Source organism: Pleurodeles waltl, chromosome 2_1 (assembly GCF_031143425.1).
Source record: "Pleurodeles waltl isolate 20211129_DDA chromosome 2_1, aPleWal1.hap1.20221129, whole genome shotgun sequence".
NCBI lineage: Eukaryota > Metazoa > Chordata > Amphibia > Caudata > Salamandridae > Pleurodeles > Pleurodeles waltl.
Genome location: NC_090438.1, coordinates 283,696,063 through 283,718,650, shown reverse-complemented (window position 1 = coordinate 283,718,650; position 22,588 = coordinate 283,696,063). Strand labels below are relative to the sequence as shown.

The 22,588-nt window shown below is 41.2% G+C and overlaps 1 protein-coding gene across 17 annotated transcripts in view; it reads right to left on the bottom strand.

The window, feature by feature from the left end:
* MAP7D3 (MAP7 domain containing 3) overlaps nucleotides 1–22,588 on the bottom strand; it is a 543,746-nt gene that overhangs the window by 368,437 nt on the left and 152,721 nt on the right. The window contains exons 6-11 of one of the 17 annotated variants that reach the window (XM_069212462.1): nucleotides 15,852–15,947; nucleotides 13,579–13,683; nucleotides 6,438–6,536; nucleotides 5,663–5,764; nucleotides 4,561–4,686; nucleotides 2,930–3,087 (exon numbers count right to left, since the gene is read on the bottom strand). In XM_069212462.1, the coding sequence (XP_069068563.1) occupies nucleotides 2,930–3,087; nucleotides 4,561–4,686; nucleotides 5,663–5,764; nucleotides 6,438–6,536; nucleotides 13,579–13,683; nucleotides 15,852–15,947 (686 nt within the window). The remainder of the gene's footprint in view (nucleotides 1–2,929; nucleotides 3,088–4,560; nucleotides 4,687–5,662; nucleotides 5,765–6,437; nucleotides 6,537–13,578; nucleotides 13,684–15,851; nucleotides 15,948–22,588) is intronic. The other 16 variants (XM_069212464.1, XM_069212463.1, XM_069212465.1 and 13 more) reach the window with 16 other exon arrangements.

The window sequence follows — 22,588 nt, the reverse complement described above, 5'->3', positions numbered from 1 at the left end:
TCTGTGGTCTTTGCAAAATCCTTTATCACAACTTTGGTGTATTTCTGGGGAAATATTAGTACTTTACTCCTACTTTCCAGGATCTTGGGGTGGGGTATCTTTTACACCCTTAGTGTTTTCTTACACTCCCAGCAACCCTCTACACTAGCCTAGGGGTCCATTTGTGGTTCGTATTCCACTTTCTTAGTATATAGTTTGTGTTGCCCCTAGACCTACTGCATCCTATTGTATTCTACAGTGTTTGCACTATTTTCTGACTGTTTTACTTACCTGATTTGGATTGTTATGTATATTTTGTGTATGTTACTTACCTCATAAGGGAGTATATCCTCTGAGATATTTTTGGCACATTGTCACTAAAATAAAGTACCTTTCTTTTTAGTAACTATGAGTATTGTCTTTCTTATGATATAGTACCTATATGATTTGAGTGGTATTGCATGAGCTTTGCATGTCTCCGAGTTCAGCCTTGGCTGCTCTGCTATAGCTACCTCTATTAGCCTAAGCTGCTAGAACACTACTGCACTCTACTAATAAGGGGTAACTGGACTTGGCACAAGGTGTAAGTACCATTGGGTACCCTACCCACTATAAGCCAGGCCAGCCTTCCACACCAATCTAATAGAGGCTACTAGCAGCAGATTCCTTCCCTTAGAATAATCCTCAGGCTCAGACTGTATGTGTGCCAGTAGGTGGCGTTGTTTGGCTCTACTTCGCCAGTGTCTGTGGCAGAACTTATGTGTGCAGTACCTACATAGGCACAACCCCAGCTTGCTGGCCTCTGTTCTTTCCTATCCGCGCACTGATCTGTACAGAGCTAATCTCAGTGACTTTTGACTGGCTTTCTTCTCGATTTTTTGTTGACATTTATTTTGAAAGATTGGATGTCCTCTAAGAAACAGGTTGGTTTCAAAACATGTGGTGCTTGTCACAGACCCACCCTTAGTGTGCCTATGGTACTTCGAGCGGGAGCGAAGCTGGTAAGACTCCGCGACGCTCAAGATCTTGGTTGCACAGAAGGGCACAAGACTGTTTGTGGAGCCACACCCAGCCATTGCCAGCACATTCAAAGTCATCAGGAAATTCAAACAAGCACAAAATAATCAAAGTCATCGAAGCAGTCTTTGACTTTGCAGTTCCCATCTAAAGTCCTAGGATAAGGCATAGGATTGTCCGCACTCTAGGCTTCGTGCTTCCATGAAGCACGAGTCAGGGTTCACTCTGTGCTTCCCTGACTTTCCTGAAGCCAGAGCGACTCCTGCCCAACCTAAGGAATTTTATGAGGCCATGCACCTCGTATTTGGATGGGCTGGATCCCCTGGAGCGCATCTGGGCCCCATAGGCACTAGATCCCCGCGGGCGGGTTCACCCTTAGTACCAGGCCAGTTCCACAGACCCCATGTTGGATCCAGAGCAGCTAGTGAGTCTGAGACCTTACTCATTGCCCTCTCCAGAGGGAATGTCCCTGGGGCTGCCGGCACCACCCCCTTCATAATTCCCGACTCTGACTTGGATCCAGATGGGTGTTGTCTGACTTTGGTTCCAGCCCTGATTGGGAGCCCTATTGATAAACCCCTCACTGTCAGAAAAAAGAGAAGTTATCAAGCTTGGTTCAGTATATATCATCTTTAATACACACAGACCTAGTTCCTGTTCTACTTCACCGCTTTTACTTTAACCTTACCTTTACTGATTTTTTTTTTCCAATACAATTATATTAGCACATTACTTTTGATCTGTTTTCTTGCCGGCATGGAAATAGGCTACTTTTGAAAACTTTGGGAACTATTCACTTGTTCTCTCTTACTCAACCAATGTCATCAGTAAGTAAACAACATAGATGTTAAAGAAATAATAAAAAACTTGTTTTTATCTTCCAAAGCTTTACATGGCTGAACAATTCACTCTTCATTAACACATCCTTATCTGTGAATTACAGATTTTATCACTGATCTCTAATGACCAACTCATTTTTCAAGGTATACGTTTTCATTCTGCATTGCTATGTTACATAAGTAGCGCCGCTTCCTGGGCACCTGCATGAATCTCTATTTGGAACACTTTATTTTCTACGCACGATTCTCAACACAAGATTCCACTTACCAAACAGCTTCAGGTGTACGTTTTGGAATCACCCTGACCTATTACGGTGCACTGTGCAATTTTTAATAAAACATTCTGTTTTAGCTAACCTACATAGTTAAACGTGGTGGTATGCTTTATCTCTACACATAGCTGGCATCTCAGGCACGTTGTTTTATGGGCACACTCTCAGTTTGACTCCGGACCCTAAAGACTATTCTCTTGCCCCATTGAAGGGTTAATGAAACCATACTCCGTATTGAAATTCCCTAAATTAGCACACTATTATAATGGCAGCCTTGAAAAAGTCTGTAAGATGAAACACGTTGGCTGTCAGAAGTTGATTGTACTTACACATATGTTTGAGAAAGGAGTGCTACTACTAACCTGCTGAAGAAAAGATTAAAACCATCTTCACTAAATACACATTAACAAGCTGTGTCTTCAAGCATCACATAGTAAACTATTTTGTGTGCTCACATATCGTGTTACATTATTCAGGCACCAGAACCCTTGTGGTAGATGATAGTTACATACCCATGGAAGCAGGATATTGGATACTGTGGTAGCCCACTGGCTCAATAGCACTAGTATGAACATCTGTCACATTTAGTTCAATGCACAATATGCCTGGACATGCATGTTTTCAATGCATAACAAGCATGGAGTACCTGAAAAAATAAAATAGAATGTGCAGCAAATCTATAACCCACTGATACCTTTTGTAGTATACACAGAAAGGACTGACAGAACACATTTATGACTTAGAATTACATCTAACTTGACACAGGGCTATCTGTATATGAAAAACGTGCTTCATTTTTTAACCAGAAACCTTTCAACAAACCTGAGTAGATTCTGGGGAGCTGAACTCAGCTGAAGATGCACTGGCAACTGATGCAGACGTCTGTCTGTCAATGCTACGGCTGCGCATGGGTCCTTTAGGAGTATGTGCTTGGGTGGTCATGGAATTGGCTGAAGCTGAACGAGGACAGAGGTGAGAGTCTATAAAGTTAGGAATTTAACAAGAACAAAACAAAGAAACACGTGCAGAGCACAGAAGCAGAAAAAGAAGAGAGAAATGTACTAGGTTAGAGATTTCTAGAGAAATAAACATCAAGAGCACATTGCAGCAGATCAGAGACAAGAATCCATCACCACATGATTAGTACTTTAGCAGCGAATGCAAAAAAGGATAGCTACAAAAGACGCACGACTACTGTAGACATTAAAGTCCATTATATTATGTTCATTAGCAAATAGGTTTGCAGCTCAGTAAGTTTTCTCTATTATCAAACTTTAACAGAAAGTACAACTTGCATTGCAACATCCTGTGCAAAGTTGCAAGGTCTACGATTTAGGTGATAAAAACCGGTAACAACCCCCCCCTTCAAAAAAATTATATATTGTTTCCTTCCAAGAAGACAATAGTTATAAAATTTAAGTCATTAGTGGATATTCGAAATCGGTTACAGTTCAAATATTTTACTTTAATATCTACAGCAATCATTCACTGGAAGGTGTACTCTGCACTCAGGAATTGGTGCTCTACAGGTTTATAGATTATTTCTGACTTTCAGAATTATGATTCTTTGAGTGGATTAAGCATGAAGAAACTCTAGGTTCCCAGCTCTGACTCGGAGAACGTTTCTAAAACAGGCCTGCCCACCCATGCAAAAAAATTAACGGTGTTCCTTGAAGAGAGGGAAATGGAATGAAAGCGTGACAACACACCAACTGCAGAAAAAACCCACATTCGGGAGTCAGCCTGTGGAGTTAAGAATCTCAAACAGAAAGGATTGCAGAAGCGACCAGTCAAAATTGTCAACAGACAGTGATATCAAAAGATACAACGTAACAAGAAGGAATAAAATGCACATAATGATATATACATATAACAATTGAAAATGATTAATTATGCAGAGCAGTAATGGCTGATCACATAGATAAAATGCTGGTGTATTTACAAACAGCTAGGATGACATACATCAACAGTGAATGTCTGTAAAAACAGTACACATTTAGGTTCCCATCTTAATTATAACTCATTTAATGTAAAATCAGATGGTCTTATCCAAAGCTTTTTCATGAAATCTTAAAACACATTTTATGAATTCCTAACAACGCACAAATTACCCAAGTTAGACAATAATCTCCCTAGACACTCATAGAATGAATTCATATTAGCACCAACCCGTACCCTACGCCAATTCTGAATGTAGAAGTGGCAACCATTTCCACAGTTTTTAAAGCAATATACTGTAAAGATCAACAAACAAATGCCGCCCTACTGATCACAACACTGTTTGCATTATTTTATTCGGAATCTCATAAAAGACAGAACGCACTCGACAATGAGGAATGGCTTAGCAGTTATAAGCAATGTTGTGCCTGAAGGCAGCGCAGTTAGTAGATGCAACGCTGTATACTGCACAAAGCAAATTGCTATTATTTTCAGGCGTGCATAGCGCCTGTTACCTGGTGAATCTTTTCCATCAGCCGGTAATGCAGCAGCACTTTTACTTCTAGCTAAAGAGGCCTGTGTGGGGGCGAGGAGGCGACTGATTATATTACTCTCCAGAGGACTGGTCTGGGAGCGGCGAGCTGAATGATGGGAACAAATCAAAAGGGATTCAACGTGAAGCTACAGAATGAAAGGGGAAACAGTATGAAAGGTAGGGGTGACATGCTAGGGCCTTTGTATTCTGACAAGAATCTCGAGGAAAAGAAAGTAATGAAACAAAAAACAAGTTGCAGCTACAGCAGCTATGTAAATTAAATCATAGCCTTTTTGTGACGTTTTCTGAATATAGAGTAACTTATTTTCACTTGAACGTTTAACCTCTAAAGGCAGCGCATGTGATTGTAATTTAGTTAAAAACGTGATGATGCAATATAAGCAAGAAGTAAGAAAAACATACCCAGGCAAGTTTGCTAAAGAAAGACACACAATGCAAAGCATCCCACATTGGTTAGTAATGCGTTTTCAAATAAAACACCTGGAAAATAAATGATGCTGGCCGACTGATTTCAAGTGCTTTTGGTTATGTGGCGGTATTAGTGTTTGAGGTGTAGAGCAGTGCCTTGCATTATCAGAAGTAAAATAAGAGAAATGTTTCCAAGCACCACCGTATCTTAAAGCATGTTAGAAGTACTATCAGTTAGTGGTATCAAGTCATTCATCTAGCAACATAAAACACACAAGCAACTAGTCACAGCATGACATTTCCGAAAGGGTGCAGGAAACATTGAAAACAGTAAGAGAACAGATTCGTGCAGTTTAGTGCAGTTTCAGGACGATGAAGTAAAAGTTAGGTATTACAAGCAAACACTGTAAGGTGCTTCAGGTACACCAGGGTGTGGACCATCATCAATCCTCTAGCAGTCATTATTTGTATATGGTACAACCATGTGTAACACAGGTTCTTAAGGAAACATGGTAGTAGCAATCAGCCTAGTCAAGGTTTGGCCAAAAATAAGACCCAACAGACAAGAGCTTTTCATGTTAAAATATTTGATTATTAATGGATATTCTTTCACACAAGGTAACATTTCTATTTAGACTTTACGGATAACTAACCACCTGATTTTTCTTCGAGTTTCACTTTCTCTAACTGTTGAGGAGAATTAGACTGGTTAGTCAGTCTATTCAAAGACGAGCTTCGCTTGCTGGGCACTCCGCCTAGAGATCAAGGACAAATACATATTAGCATTGTTCTATGTAAGGAGAGGCCATGGATCACAAGATACAAAGCCTCGAGAGGATCAAGAGGTCCCTCCCATACCTCAACAGTGGTAATAAATGGAATATTACACTCCAAGTCTGCATGTATAGTTTATGCCATGCTGTTTGTTCATTTTCAGTACTTACATTTTAAAGAAGGGGATTATCCATAACCACAGCACAAGAGATAAATGGGTACAGTGAGATAACACTATAATTAGGCCTTGTTAATATGGCTCATTTGCTTTCTTCTGTAAACATATCGTACTATCTAATATATGAGACATGAGTTGCAAATATTGCAGCCCTTCATATGTGGGACAAGGAGAACTGAAATTCAAGTACATTAATGTCTCACTGTTGTGAAGCATATTGGGGCTTTTATCGAGCAACGTGCTGGTAAGATTTTTTTCAATTCGGCTAGGCATGAACACAATTTGTGGTAAAATGCTTTAATTGTAAACATATATTACATGACCTGGTAAAAACCTAGGATTTATGTAGACTGCTCCTTTTAAACGCAGCCATTTTCATAACCTACAGTCACTATACTTCCCATAGTTTTGGAATTTTACAAAATAAAATAAAAATAAATAAATCAAGATGTCTGCACGTGATCTGTTTCCTGCACCTTTCAGTTCCACCTGTGACCCTTTGGTTGGTGGCTGCTGAGACTGAAGAGGAACTTTGTTACTCAGTCTGCTTAAGGAGGAACTTCTCGTTTTAACACCTGCAAGTCAAAGCGCAAATCATGTGTTTAAACAAAGGTTTGTAAGAATAATCTTTGATAGGCAACGTCAGGACCCAACACCATACCATTTAAAAGCAATTAGGCAGCATTAAAAGGGAGCAACAGTTATTCAGCATGGGTACCTGTTTTAGTGTAAAGCCAAGCAGAAAATTATTTATTTTCTGCTAAACTTTCTCAAACAATGCCCACTCGTCACATTTTACCCTCCCTACCAAATGTACTATTTACGTTAACTAGTGGTAAATCATTAAATATTTTATCCTCAAAAGCAAAAGAAAAGTATATCACTATTGATTCAACAAAATATACCCATGCTGTATAATAACTGTGATTTCCTTCTATGGCATACCGTTTTAAAAAAAAATAATTACAAGCTATTTATATACAAGCATTGGCAAAGCTAAATGTTCTCTGCTGTAAAAGGCAAAGTGACTGGCTTTTCAATGTTTGTAGCAACAGGACACAGGCACACACGGCTGGCAATCTTGCGTTCCAACAGGCCACCCTGAAAACCATGCATGCGTCTTGACACACATGTACATCATGATCTGTGAGGTAGGCGGAAATGTTTAATTTACTTTCCTAACACAGTAAAGTGAAATGTTAGAACAGTAAATTAAAAAAAGTAAAATGTAAAAAAAAACTTTAAAAGAAATGTGCGTGATAAAGGGCGCTGGCAGCCTAAGAGCAATCTGGTCTGCAGCTAATGCCGCTTGTAAAAAATAAAAATAAAATATAAAAAATTTAAGATGGGCAGTAGGGAAGGGAAAAGAAAAAGCAGAGGTGTGGTATGTAGTGGAAAAAGCGGTACAAAGCAAGTAAACAAATGCACTTCAGTGCATGCTCAACATAAAAAAAAACGAGTACTGGCGAAGCCAATATGTCTTGGCCATGAAAACTATTGGGGTTGGAGAAGAGAAAGCAAATGCTGACTGTTTCGGACTGCTTCAAATTCAATCCATTTGAAGGAAGTTGGAATGTAGAGGGGTAATGACGAATAAGAAGTAGCAAAGGCATAAGGGAGTCTCTCTTTGTTGGTGACCGGCGGGGGTGCATAGGGAGGAGAAAGAGCTGCAAAAATAGGCTTACCAGTCCTCCTAAAGGGCGGTCGGTTCCACTCCCCCAGCATCAGTTTGAACAGGTTGTTAACCCTCTTCAGCCGCCTCCACTGCCCACTGGGGAGGAGAATCTTGGATGGCTCAGCATAAACTCTACTTTTCTTGTCCGGTAAAATAAATGTGTACCTGGCTCACCTCACTGCCCATGGCCATTGCTCAGCTCACGGAACAGAGTAGAGGGCACCCATCTGCGGCAGCCACACCACAGAAACATCAGCACACAGATCAATAGCCACAGCCATTAGCAGCTTATACGTGGGTGTCGCACTGGCTTGTTTTAACAAGGGCTGCTATTTTCTCCTGAGGCACAGTGGTAGTGGCATCAGCTCTGCCATGTCAAGCCCCAGCTTACTAACAGGAGGCTGAAGCCCGGTGCTTGACTGGTGGAACAACACCTGTGTTGCCCTCACACCACACGACTCCATCCCTGCCTACAGGCAATGACCATCTAACATCACCATCAACATCAATGATAACCCCTTCTCTCAAAGGGGAACAAACACCTGACTTCTGCATTATTTCAGCGTTTATTCAACATAGCATCATCCAATGTAAACACAACAATACACATCGAATCACAGAAACACGTTTTTACTGGAAACAAATTATTTCCATGAAGAACATTTGTTGACACTATCTGCATGTTCCGTGTTACCATCCACTGCAGTACAAAAAAAAGAAAAAATATTCCAATGCGGCTGAATGTCTGTAGAAGGCAGATAAGACATATGTCACTTCTAGTCATTTTGTTTTAGCAGCACAAACACAGAGTTAATCTTTTAGATGGTTGCCGAGGATACACATGAATCCGCAGTGGTCATCTGGAAATGCAGTAAACAAAATACATTTAATGACAGTTGCGCAGAAGCATGCATTTCTGCACCAACTATTTTAATGAATTTTGTTCAAGCATTAACATAATACTTCAAAATATGTCCGCCACGCATGTGTGGGCATGCGCACACACAGTCGGCCATCATTATATGGTTAAAAAAAAAAAAAAAATGTACGATGGCCATCAAAGAATCAGGGGGAGGAGGTGGACATGTGACCAACTGGTGGGTGACACCAAAGGAGAAGTTACATACCTGTAGTTCTAGTTCTGCATTGTAGGCACCTTAATTGAAGCCATAAACATTGAATATTTTCCCTGCAACCTCCACTGACCCCAGGAACACCCTCTTTAATATACTTAAACTCTGTGGAAAATGTACATGAAGAATGTTCACCACTCAAAATATTTTGCATAGTCTCACTGTAGTTTGTCAGAGAACGTATTTTCCTTCTGAATGCTGTAGAAAAACAGTTGAAGCTATTAAGTAGCCATTGACTGTACAACAGTTATGGAAAAGGCTACCTTTATAGCAAAAGCATGAGGCTAAAGGCAGTCTAGTAGGTTAACAATGAGAGTTTAAGAAGACCCCTTTTCCTTTAAGAACCACAGAAGCCCCCATCTCACAATGCACTGTAGTGCCAGTTTTTTTACATGAATTATAAACAAATATGCCCTGACAGCCAGGGAGGCGGGAGAGTTGTTTATGACTTCAAAGAAGATACTAACGTTGCAGAAGTGGACCTACAGGTGCATAACTTTTCCTTCAGCATCATAGGATCTTCATGATAGTCAAACGTTGAATAGAGTAGCCAGTTGTAGAAAACATAGTCGCAGCTCTCAAGAATACGTAATAGTATGAGAGGAAAATCTTACTGGCATTGGCTAGAACAGTCCAACCACACTGCACTAATGCATGAAGCCAAAAGGTTTGTAACCATTTAAACAAATTTCTCAATGTTTCATGTTCGATCTTTGCTTCTGTTTCAGGGACTGTGTCTAGACAATAGTGTCTTGTAAATGTGTGCATACATCTCTAAGTAGTTGCTATACAAATATCTTGGATTGGAACCTGTCTGACCGAAGCTGTTGTTGCCACTTTAACTCTTGTACAGTGAGCCTTAGGTTTGCCTGGTGAGAGTTTAATAGCACAAATGAAAAAAGAAACTAATAATCTTACTAAAGGCTGTTTTGAAGCAGCTAAGTCTTACCTTAAAGCTCCATAACTTATAAAAAGATGATCCAACTTTCTTATACCTTTCTATTTGCCTAAACAGAAACGTAGCACACCCAAAGAGTGCAGGATTTTTCTGATGCTGAAGTAGGGTTAGGAAAAAATGTAGGCAGTGGATTGATTAATATAAAAAAAATCTGGGTCTTTAGGTATAAGTGAAGAATGTGTATGCAGAACTACTCTATTATGACAACAAATCTGAAGGGTTCTGAAGATGACAATACCTGTAGCTCACTAACCCTACATGCAGAGGTCGCAGCTATTAATATGGCAGTTTTCCATGACAAGTGTTGCAATGTCGTGGTGGTTTCAAATGGAAGACCCATTGACTTTGTTTGCACAAAGTTTAATTCAAAAGCAGGAGATGGTTTCCTAATTGGAGGAAAATCTTTAATCCCTTCTAAATAAAATCTTTAATCACAGAAACCTTGAAGAAAGAGGGTTGTGTTGGAAATTTTCGGTACACAGTAATCACTGCTAAGTGGGCTTTAATGGAAGAGAATTATAAACCTGACCTGGCCAAGTGAAGTAAGTTCTGATTACATTCTCTTGAACATAAGGAGGATCATGGCCATTGTTTTTACACCACATATAAAACACATTTCCACTTGAGGGCATAGCATGATCATGTTGATGGATGCTTTGATTCTTTAGGGAAACTCCAACGCAGGCTCTGAGGATGGAGGCCTTGAGCGTCACCCTCTGCTGCGTTAGCCGAGCGACGGGACCTCTTCAACAACAACTTTAGCTGCACCCAAAGATTTAGAAGAAGACGAGTGGTGATGGCTCCGCGAACGGTCTCGAGACCTTCCTCTCGATCGAGACCAGGACTTAAGCAGAGTCGAGACCCGGGCCTCCATTAGCTTTAGAGATCACTCCCTCAAAGCCTTCAGGTGCATGGCCCAGCACTCGGAGCACGACTTCGGGTCGAGGTCGTGCTCGGGACACCATAGACAAAACCGATGAGTATCCGTCACCGACATCGTGCGGTGAGAGTCCTCGCAGGGCTGGAAACCTGTCTTTGGGGACATCCTCAACGCACCAAAAATTCTCACAAAAACTTGCCAAAACGGTGGAAATTGGTCAAAAAGAGATCAGGGTAGCTCTTCTCCGTATCAGCGCATTGTGTGGAAAGAAAAGAACTGACGTCACTATGCAAAGGCGGTGTCTATATACTACTCCTGATGTCATCACACCGACTACGACATCAACGACGCCCGCGGGTGTCGACCAACCCCAAGGGTATTGCTTGAAGAATAATCTCCAGATCCAGTCTGACGCCTGGGGAAAATTCTAAGGGAAGAAATCTGCAACTAGAAATCTCTATCAGATATGACACTGCCTAGAATTGGCACAGCCATGATGGGGTAATCAGTATTCGTGAGCAGTGATCTGTTTCACCCTTCCTCAGCACTCTGGGAATGAGAGGAAATTGCTGAAAGGTGTAAGTAAAACCGTTTGATTATGTCATCAGTAAGTCATTGGCCTTGGACACCAGTTGTCAGCAACTGCTGGCGTAGTACAGGAATTTCTTGTTGTGCATGATGGCGGAACAGGTGTAGAACGTGATGCCACCATTTCTGGTAGATATATTGCAGCTGATCCCGGTTAAGGTCCCACTCACAGAAGTCTGACAGTATGCAGTTCAGCATATCTGCCTAGTCATTCTGCATCACTGGAAGGTGCTCCATGGAACCGTTCACCCTATTCACTATGGCCCAGTGCCTCCTCTCTTACACCGAGACATGTGTCATAATAATCCTGTGCAGGTGGATTAAAAGAGGATGCTTGCCCTCAGGTTATCTTGGATGCTTCACCACAGCTGAGCCTGTCTGAGGTGTGTGGAGACTATTGCAGTGTTGTTACAGAATCCCACTGACTCCTACAATTGCTGATTGAGCTACTCCTGAATCAGCCCAGTTTGGAGCTGGCAGAAAAGCACCAGTCCCATGCATGACGACAGAAGGTCCAGTAATGATTTACAAGTACACAACTGGGATCGATTGACTGGGTCAGTTGATAGGTGCCAGCGCTATGAGTTTTTCACCCAGTTCTGGAGTGGATGATTTGCTGAGTTGCATGTTTAAGACTAGACCAAACAAACCCAGTTATATCTATGGATGAATGGAAGACGTCTCTACACTTAGTGTCAGACCCAGCTGAAGAAACATGGACACCCCGACCTTGGCAGGACAAGCATTTTCCTCCAAGGTTGTCTCGGCAAACCAGTCATCCAAGTACAGGTACATCTGGTGGCACGGTCTGCCTAGGAAGCCTGCTACGAGCGCAAGGTACTTTGTGAATATCTAGGGAAGGGTGGACAAAAGGAAAGTCAAAAGGAAGAGCTTATAACTGCCTTGTCAAAGAGAACCAAACACATTGTCTGTGGTGCTGATGTAGAGTAAATAGGGACACGGATGCATGCACTAATGCATGCATCTTGTAAGTCTAGGGAGGTAAAGAACTCCCCTTCCTTGAGCAAAAGGTAAACTTCATCTAACTTCACTATCAGAAAAGATTGCTTCTTCATAAACTTGTTTATTTTTCTGACGTCCTAAATAGGTCGCCATTCTTTTGTTTTCTTCCTGACCAAAAATAGAAAGAAAAAAAAAAAAACTTAGAAGGCCAGATTTCTTTGGGATTTCAGCACTCTTTCCATCACTCCTTTGAGAAGGAGAAGTACAATTTTGTGGTGTAGTTCCTGCATGTGCAGATGGTGCTCTTTCCTAGGTGGATAACTGGGAAGTTGTTAGATGAATTTCAACGTGTGCCCTGGCTGCACCAGTTGGAGCACCCAATGTTTAGTCCGAATCTGTGCCCATGTAGAAGAAAAATAGGAAGCCACCCCTCACCGAGGCCTGTATGTGGGTTAGCATGGGGGCAGCATTGGCAAGTAAGGTTCCCTATGCAGTAACTTTGGAGCGGAAATGAGAAGAACCCCTCTTCTTTGCCTACACAGTCTGGTCCCTGTCTGATGAGTAGACTTGGCCATAAATTGAATTTTTTGTGCATATTTCTCCCACCTATATCTGGAGGAGCCTAAGCCAGCAAAAAAAGATTCTGTAAAGACCACTGTGCAGCTGCTACAATACAGAGTTTGGCTTAGGGTGGTTGATAAAACATACTGCTGCAGAGTCAGGTGCCCTGTATTTCTTTGTGAGGCATGGCACCACGATGGGTGATATTTGCACACATGCCAGTCCTTCTTTCCAGGTATGATCTCGGAAAAGTCTGGACTTTCTGGGCCAGAGCCTCTTTTGCTTGCCATTCTAGTAGGGCAAGAGACAATGATTAAGCTCTGCATTTAAAAAAGTGTTTTACTTTCAGTGTCCATTTTACACCTGTACCTGTGAATTTAGAACTACTAACAATCAGAACCTGTGAACATTGATGACAGACAGAGCTGACTGAAGGAATACATTTCAAAATCAGTGAAAATAGCAGAGAACATGATGTTCATGTAAAACACACACACCAAACAATACACTAATTTTAAGCATTAACTGAAATTTCAGTGTCTCAACATGCTCCTCACGTTCAGATTTCAGTCAAGATTAGGCAGTCACACTATGACATGATTAAAACAAAATTGTTGAGCAGTTCAAGTGAGCACACTTTGAATAATATGCTATATTAAGCAAAAAGTAAAGCAGATTAATTGTGGTCCAGAAAAGGCACACTTAATGATGTGGATTACCAGACAAGTTATTCTCTTAGATAATTAATGAGGATAGAACTCTACCTCATATGATCAGATTAAACACATTTAGAAAAGCACTTCAGACATGAAAGATGAAGGATTAGGTGAAACTAAAACAAGGAAAATGTTTAACTCACCTTTGTCAGGTGCATTCAGCAATGTTGCAGAAGAGGAGGACAATCGTTTGTTTATTACTATTTCTGCTTGCTTCAGGTTGGACGAGGATGTAGAGCGCTTAGTAGCTACAAGTAAAATTGGAACACAAAAAGAAATTTGCTGTGCACTGAATAGAATATTTTTATAGACTATCCAAGACTCATTTTTTTTAGCACTTGAAAAAGATAGTTCGTCTATACGAAACAAAAAAATATCATGTTCTGTTAGCGCAATTTATATACCAAATGGAACAAGTCCATGTTTAAAGTGCCACTGTATTTGCCTCAGAACGTTCTGACCATTTTGCTCATTATTATACTTCACTATGGCTGAGAGGTCGGCATTCCACAGCACAATAGCAGTCAGTGCCTTGATTCTGAGGAGAAAACCCCTCCATCACGTTTCTTTTATACTGTGTATTAGATCGTTTGCTTCCTGTCTGCCACACCTGCTTTTTCAATTTCCTTCAGAAAGAGATTATTAATTGGGAACCTGGAAACTTTAAAAGAGGTTGTGTGGTTAACTGTAAAGTAAAATAACCAATTTATCAAGAAAATTAAATAAAACCTTATTGGTTACAGTACCTTTTATGTGGTTTACAACGTACTGCCTAAAGATTTGAATAATACGTACCTACAGGTTAAAAAGGTAATTCTAGACAAATAAGACTTACGTATTTTGTTTTATACTAATAAGTGATTTGAGCAGCATGGCACAACATGCCCGGGGACACACTAGAACATGGTTACGTGTCAGGATTTAGTGTCCTTTTTAACATGGGTCGAACGACATGGAATATTGTTGAAAACTGGATGAATTCGGCTCAGGGGCTAATTAAAATAGCAGTTACTCAAGGAAATATCTGTTAAACAAGTCCAACTTTATGTTATTTCAGAGTGTGTAGGTATCTAATCATTAAATGGCGCTAATGGAAGCAAATGTTAAAACGGTTAAAAATAGCATAAATGAAAGTGATTCGAGGAACAATATTGTTTTTAAACACTATCTAGTGATCTCCCACTTAGCAAACATTCAATGTAAGCCAGTTCCATTTTTGCCTTTAGGTGGGAGAAGGATCTATCACCCAATATAATTAGTATGTTGGACTCTAGGTACCACCATCTTTTTTTCGGATGCTGATGGCAATATTCTAAACAGTTTCTTACTGAGGAACAGTTGTCTATGCCAATGAAAGGCCCTGCGTGTAATGCTTGCCGACGTCTAGTAAGCTGATTTTGTAAGCCTAAAAAAAAAAAAGTTAAATTTGTAAATCTGAACTTCCACAGCCAAAACTCATGAACTTTAACATCATATGAGTTGCCACACACAAGCTGCCACACATTCTACACCTTTAGCGGTTTTGTGCGTCTGTCTCTCTCTTCTGGAGGTATTTTTCATTCAGGTGTATGTGATTCTATGCTGATTTGTACCAATGTTGAAATTGTTAAGTCATCAGAATTCTTGCTGTCACCAAGCATAACTGAAAGGAGAATGCAGGGATGAGGTGATGTGTTCTATTAAAAGTCAGTGGATCCCTAGATGCAGAGTGTGGTACACAAGTCTATTAAGCATCCACGTTGCAACTTCATTCTGGAAACCATTTGTTGAGATGGACTTTCTGCATTTGCTTATAAGCTGTGCATTATTAAGAAAAATTTAATTTCATTAACATTCTTCACTCTAATGCATATAGCTTGCATTGCTATTTTAATTTTTAATTGTTAGTGTCTAGGTAGATTATTTTATTACGTTACTGCATTTCTTATCGTACACATAATTTATCATCGTTTTTAAATAAAGGGTCACATAGTTCATCTTTTCACACTTTCCTTTTGAGGATTAAAAATTAACAAGTACGCTGTCTGTGTGCTTGCTAAATGTATTTCGCACAAAAATACATTTCATCAACCTATCGGACAACCAGGTAATAATTAAATATACAACATAAAATGACAAGTTAGCAAATCAAGAACAAGATGAAGCTTATATGTCATGTCCGAATCTGGTTTATTGATTGCCTCCTTCATTATGCAGAAGGAACAATGGTTAGATGTTTATGCTGCTTATGGTGCATGACTGTACAGCTTTTAAGCTCATGCTTGTTAATGTTACAGCAGTAAGAAGAGCGCCAATAGCGCGCAGTTTTCATGCAAGAAAGTATGTTCTATACCACACTGCTTTCATTTTGTTAAATGATGAAAATGATTAGTACTGGCACAAACAGAAAGCAAGCAGTTATTTCTTAAATCAATACCGCTAGATCCAATTTCATCTGAAGTTTGTGGTCCAGCAGTACAAGGGATGTTATCAAATAAATCTACAGGATTGGAAGGGCTAAGTCTTGAACTACCTAAATCAAAAGAAAAAACAAATGTGACATGTCGAACATAACGGTATAGTGTTTCTATTAAAAGTTGACAAGAAGCTTTAACCATGGGAATAAGTACTCACTAGAGTATCACAAAAAGTTTAACTAAGTTACATAAATGTTTTTTTTCTATTTAAAGACGCATGATAAATCATTACGTAGGATATATGCTCGTCTACCACAGAACTGCATGGTACCAAGTCGTAACAATTTAAAGGGTATTCATTTTTAAGTATGGATTGTAATGACGTTTTACCATAAGAATGTCATCTTAATAAAGGTGAATCCCTGATAAGAAAAAAACAAAAGCGAGATGTGAGATTTATCAGCCCCAGTAGGTTGCAACTAAATAGGACAGCACAGCCACCACGAAGCTGTTGCATCTTTCCAATGAATAAGCACAGGGAAAAAGCAATATCTGCCATGACCAATTAAACTTCCTAGTATCATCGCTCGCAGAACATATTGGGTTAAACAATTCAGCAGAGCCAACAAAGTAAAAGTATCTAGTCTGTAACAGTGGTTCAAAATGTTAACCATGGGTATCTTTCCTTTTTAGGGTCGAGCCTGCGTCGCATGTGTTCGCTAAGCGAGACGCTTTAGTAATTAAAAAGGGCTCAGAGCCCTGTCCACGTCACATCAGTGTCTGTCATTGGCTTGTGGGCGTGCCTGTTAGAATCTGCTTCATTTCATTAGTGGAAGGCATGCACATGTCATGCCTTTTCCGGTGGATAGCCCTCCTCGAGCGCATCGCCCCAGTACAGAAAACATGCGAGGCTCGCTGGACTACTTTTTCTCTATTTTCCCAGCGCGATCTCTCTTGGCAGAAGTCGAGCGCTTTACACAGTTAATTGCACTTTTTCGGGTTACGTAAACAAATACACTTTTGCCGATAGGTGCAAAGTCAGGTTAGGAGTTTACAACGCTATCAGCTCCAACACGAGCAAACGCGAGACCCGTTGCATTGCAAATGTTTGTTTTAAATACATTCCTGATATAGGGCAGACCATGAACTGTTTCACAGGTTTTTTCCTGTTCATTTGACAACTTTTTGTTGAGGATCTCTAGTGTCAGGTGTAATTTTATGGGTCGCCCAGTTGAGTGAACTCCATGGTAACCATTACCATATTGCTGTGTCTGCTGCTATAGAGCATGTATATTATTCTTTGGTCAGTGTGGGAGGGGAGAACTAGTTATTTCACCCTTGGGATATGTCGGTAAACTGGAGAATGTAAATATAGAATTATTATAATTATACTATTATAGGCAATGCTGAAAATAATCCGCTAACTATGGTTGAACCTCTAAGTTACCACAGTTCAAGTGTGAGGGGTAATTATACAGTATATTTAATATTTCGTACAGAGGTAGTTTCACCCAAAAATCAAGGTGACCAGGGGTAAATACTAATAAAAGTCTGAGCTTTGAGGCCTGCTTTCCACACCATTGTTTTTTCGCCCAAAGCACCACTCCAGGCAGGGAGCAAAATTAGGCAAATCAGTTACTTTCTTGCTCCAAGCGAAACAGTCCAGTACGAACTGGCAGCAACTTGCTCCAAGAGAAACAGTCCAGTACGAACTGCTTACGGCCACAATGAATGTGATAAGAAGCAAAACCAGAGTGATTTCAGATTTGATGCATAGCATCAGTGAGGTGTAGCTTGGATACTATGTATGGGACATAAAGCATGGAACCTATATCTGCTCATACATGTTGCACTTACGGAATCATATTAAACTAAAATCTGATGAATGGGACGCTTGCAAAGTCAATTAGTACTGACCTTTTATTCTACAGTGATCACAATGCATGGAAATGGTCCATCAGATGTGATTTTCGAACCACAAGGGTGTCTCTGTTGCACTGGCTGTGAAAGCCAACAATATCTGCTATATTCTTAATAAACCCAGATTACTAAAAACATCTATGGCGATGGAACAATAGTAATTCAAGCTAATCAGGGCAATATTTTGGGATTTGACTGAACCCTTTGCCTATTTAAAAAATGTCAACCTAATTCATCTCACTCTCACAAACAGCAATGTTGCAGATTACACACACCTACCTCCAAGCAACTGCAAATTTCAGAGATGTCAGGATGTTCACAAAAAAGCAGTAGTTGCAGAGTTACCACTAATTGATGTTTTATGTTTTTATTCTACCACCATACTGTACAAGAAACAATGTGGAAAACAAGCACTAAGGGCCTTATTTAAAGTTTAACAGACAGGATTCTCTATCAAAATATGACGGATATCTGTTCTACCATATTGCAAGTGTCATATTCTATCTAATGCACTTGTAATACAGCAGATGGGACATCTTCGTGGTTGTTAAAAGAAGAAACTTTTTCCAAATACACTAAACACACTCCTGACGTCAAGTGTGTGCAAAGACCGTTCTGCCGAAGGTGAAGGACAATGACACAAAGATGGCAGTGGAATAGACCGAGTAACATGAATGTCCACCACCATCTTGAAAATTAATTTTTTAAGCATCCGTGTGACCGTCGTTTCTTAGAGAAGGGGTAAGAGAGCATACTGGATTTTGCTAATCTTCCAAGCCAAGGGGATCACTAGAACTGCATGTCTACAAAGTCATGATCAAATTCCATACCTCCATCTCACTCAAACCATTATTTCAAGGTATCCACACGGTTCGAAATCGATTGAAAGGCAAAATCACACTTTTCTTAAAGTTAAAAGTGATGCTCCATAGGTTCCGCATAGAAGAGATTTGTTTGTTCCTTGGTGTCCCATTTGGTAAGCATATCTTTTGCTATATGGACTAAATATTCCAAAGGATTGTAAACGGGACACCAAGAAATTAGAAAACATACTTAGGTGTTCTAAGGTTATTGGGGGGAGGGGAGGTGCTGCTACTGCTCGAACAGCCAGGTCTTGAGAAGTGTCCTGAAGGTAAGGAGGTCTTTGGTCTGGCACAGGTGGGTGGGAAGAGTGTTCCACATTTAGGCGGCGAGGTGTGAGAATGATCTACCGCCGGCTGTATTTCTGCAGACGCGTGGGACGGTTGCGAGGGCGAGGTCAGCGGAGCGGAGATGCAGGGTCGGGGTGTAAAAGGAGAAGTCTGTTGAGGTATTCTGGTCCGCTGTTGTGCAGTGCTTTGTGAACGTGGGTGAGGAGTTTGAAGGTGATTCTCTTGCTGACTGGGAGCCAGTGCAGGTTTCGCAGGTGGTCTGTGATGTGGCAGTGGTGGGGGATGTCCAGGATGAGGCGTGCGGAGGCTTTCTGGGTGTGTTGAATAGTTTCGCCTGCCTGCGGGGACTCTGGAGCACTGTTCTGAAAAGGTCTTAAGTGTTGATGTTTGCCTTTCTTCAGGAAGGCCTGCAAAGTCAATTAAGAATGTCAATATGCAGCCTAAAGGAGAGGCTGCAAAGGCCAAAATTCTTCATCCTACTTGGTTGAAAAAAGAGTACTGTAAAGTAGATATGCATTCAAATGCATGACTATTTTAAAGATTTAGCAGAAATAAATCTTTCACAAACCTTTTTGCAATTTTATATAAGATGAAGGAATGCAGGGCAGTGTAGCCCATAGACTGCCATTATACAGAATCAAAATAAAGCTGTGCCTTTAAGAGCAGATGGTCCTCCCATATCCCATCATGCTTAGCAAGAGGCAGTTACCTCAGTTCTTATTGTAAGCTTTACTAGCTGAGATGGAGTCTGTGATTTATCATTATGTCTAGTCCACCGAGGACGAAGGAGGGTCGCTTATGACCACCATGGAAATACCCCTACGAGAGAACTGGAGCTACAGGTAAGAAACTATTCCTTCTCTCGTAGGGGATTTCCATGTATAGTCATAAGCGCTTAATAGATTAGCAAACCCATCCCCTGAGATCGGTGGAGTAGACAGAATAGAGTGATATTCCTGTAGGAAGTCTTTAATGATTGGAATTTTAAAGAAAAAGGTTTGTGGAGGACTGTTTCTGTATGCAGTAACAGCAGCCAGGTGTACTTTAATAAATGAGATTTGCAAGCCAGATTTTGCTAGCTGTAATAGATATGGAAGAATAACATCTTCTCCGCATGTTGTTGGATCTATGCTCTTGTCCAGAGACCACATGCAGAACCTTTTCCGTTTTAAGACATATGCTGATCTGGTAGAAGGTCGCTTTGCCTCTCTTAGAATGTCCATGCAGTCTTGAGGAAGGTTAAGGTGACCATACTACACTAGCTCAGGAGCCATGCTGCCAAATTCAATGACAAGAGGTTGGGATGTCTCATCTGACCTCTGAATTTCATGAGCAGGTCTGGCCTGCATGGCAGTCTGATGTGGACGGAGTGACCGATGAAGGAGGTCTGGAAACCACCACTGCTGTGACCATTCCGGAGCAATGAGTATCATCCTGGTTTTGGAGTGGGACAGCTTGATCAGGACTGCCAGCATCAGGGGGAAGAGGCAGAAAAGTGTAAAGACATTTTCCTAACCAGTCTATCCATAGGGCATTCCCCAATGTCCCTGGATGGTAATACCCGGAGACGAAGTCTAGGCCTTTTTTTGTTTTCTGCTGTTGTGACTAGATCTATAGAAGGGGTGCCTCACATGGAAAAGATGCAGTGTACGACGTCATCGTGTAGAACCCATTCATGGTTTTCATCTATCGCTCTGCTGAGAGCGTCTGCCTGAACATTCTCTATGCCAGGGAGGCGAGTGACTGTTATTTTATAAGTTCCTGGCCAGAAGCCAGTTCCAGATTGTTTGTGCCTTCAGAGATAGAGTCCTGGATCTGGTGCCCCCCTGTTTGTTCAAGGAGTACATGGTGGCTGTACTGTCTGTTTGAAGAAGCATTTGTGGTGAATGCTGGAAAGAAGGCTTTGAGTGTGAGATGGACTGCACATAACTCTAGGAGATTGATGTGATACAATCCCTACTTCCAAGAGCCTTGAATCTGTAGATGATCCATATGGGCACCCCATCCGAGTAACAATGCATCCATGACTATCGTCTGTGTGGGAACCTGTTGGTGGAATGGCATCCCTTTCAGAAGATTGTTTGGAGACCACCACCACTTGAGGGATTGCATTGCATGTGAAGACAGAGTAATCCTTTCCTCCCATTTGCCAATCAGCTTATTCCATTGGTTTTCCAGGCACTCCTGCAAGGGCTTCTTGTGGAGGCAAGCATTGGGAATGAGGTAGATGCAGGACTCCATCGACCCTAGCAGAGATGAGACTATTCTTGTCGTTGAATGAGACTCTCTCTCTCTGGAGAGAGAGCTTGACATTTCAGAAGGATCGATGAACGTCGCTCCTCTGAAGGAAACACCTTTGCTTGAATGGTGTCAATGGTGGCGCCTAAGTAGTGCAACCTCTGGACAGGTGATGGCATTGACTTGTGAGGTTGACCTGAAGGCCCAATTGTTAAAGAAGTTGGTAGGTCCAATTGAAATGTAGTTGGGCCTCTTGAGATGTGGATGCCTTTATGAGCCAATCGTCTAGATAGGGATAGACGAAGATTCAATGTTTTCTTAGACGTTCTGGGTGCTGACTTGAGGCCGAAAGGGAGCACTGCAAGTTGGTAATGGTCTTGTCCCACAAGAAATCTTAGGAACCTCTGATGCCTCCTGGCAGCGGGAATGTGGAAGTAAAAATCTTGAAGATCTATGTAACAAAGAATCTCCCTGGTGAAGCTGGGGGTATATCTAATGCAAAGACAGCATTCTGAACTTTTCCTTCCAAATGCATTTGTTGGCTATTCTTAAATCGAGAATGGGTCTGAATTTGTGCTTGTCCTTTTTTTTGGCACTAGGGAGTACCTTGAGTAAATCCCTTTTCCACACTGATCTGTGGGGACTGGTTCTATCGCCTTCTTTTGTAATAGGATTTTGACCTCTGCCTTGAGAGCATCAACATGGGATCTGGATGGCTTAGCTGGAATAGAAGGTGGGGGATTGGGGAACCTGAGACATTAGCCAATTTGCACAACATTCAAAACCCAGGAGTCTGATGTTATGCGTTGCCACTCTTTCAGATAATGCGAAATACTTCTCCCCCTACCGGAGTGGGTAGCGGAAAAGGATTCAGGGTTTAGACGCAGATGCTTGACGTCCTCCTTGAGCGGTTTGTGGAGTGGATCGACCCCGCATCTGTTTGCGTTGAGTTTGATAGGACTCTAGTGCTGTTGCTGCCGAGATCTAGTTGGCACCCATTGCAGAGTTTGGATTCTCTATGAGAAAAACCTGAGGTGGTAGGAACGGAAAGACTTCCGCTGCACTCTCGATTTTTCAATGCCTACAGCCTTCAGTGCCTTTAGTTCTGATTTCATTCTAGACATCTCATCATCCGCGTGAGACCCAAACAGAGTAGAACCTGTAAATGTAAGGGTCTGTATTCTTTGCTGTGCTTCTGGTTTGAGAGAAGTAAGACGTAGCCATGAACACCTTCTCAGGGATATTCCATGACAATATCCATGCACCACTAAAATAGACAAATCCGCTGCTGCACATATAATCTGGTTAGAAACCATGACACCTTCATTAATGATTTCAAGGAAGTCTCCTTTCTTATCTTTGGGAAGATGATCAACAAATTGGATGATGGAGTCCCAAAAAGAGAGCGATCATATCTGCCCAAAGGGCCGTGGCACTAGCTGTCTTCA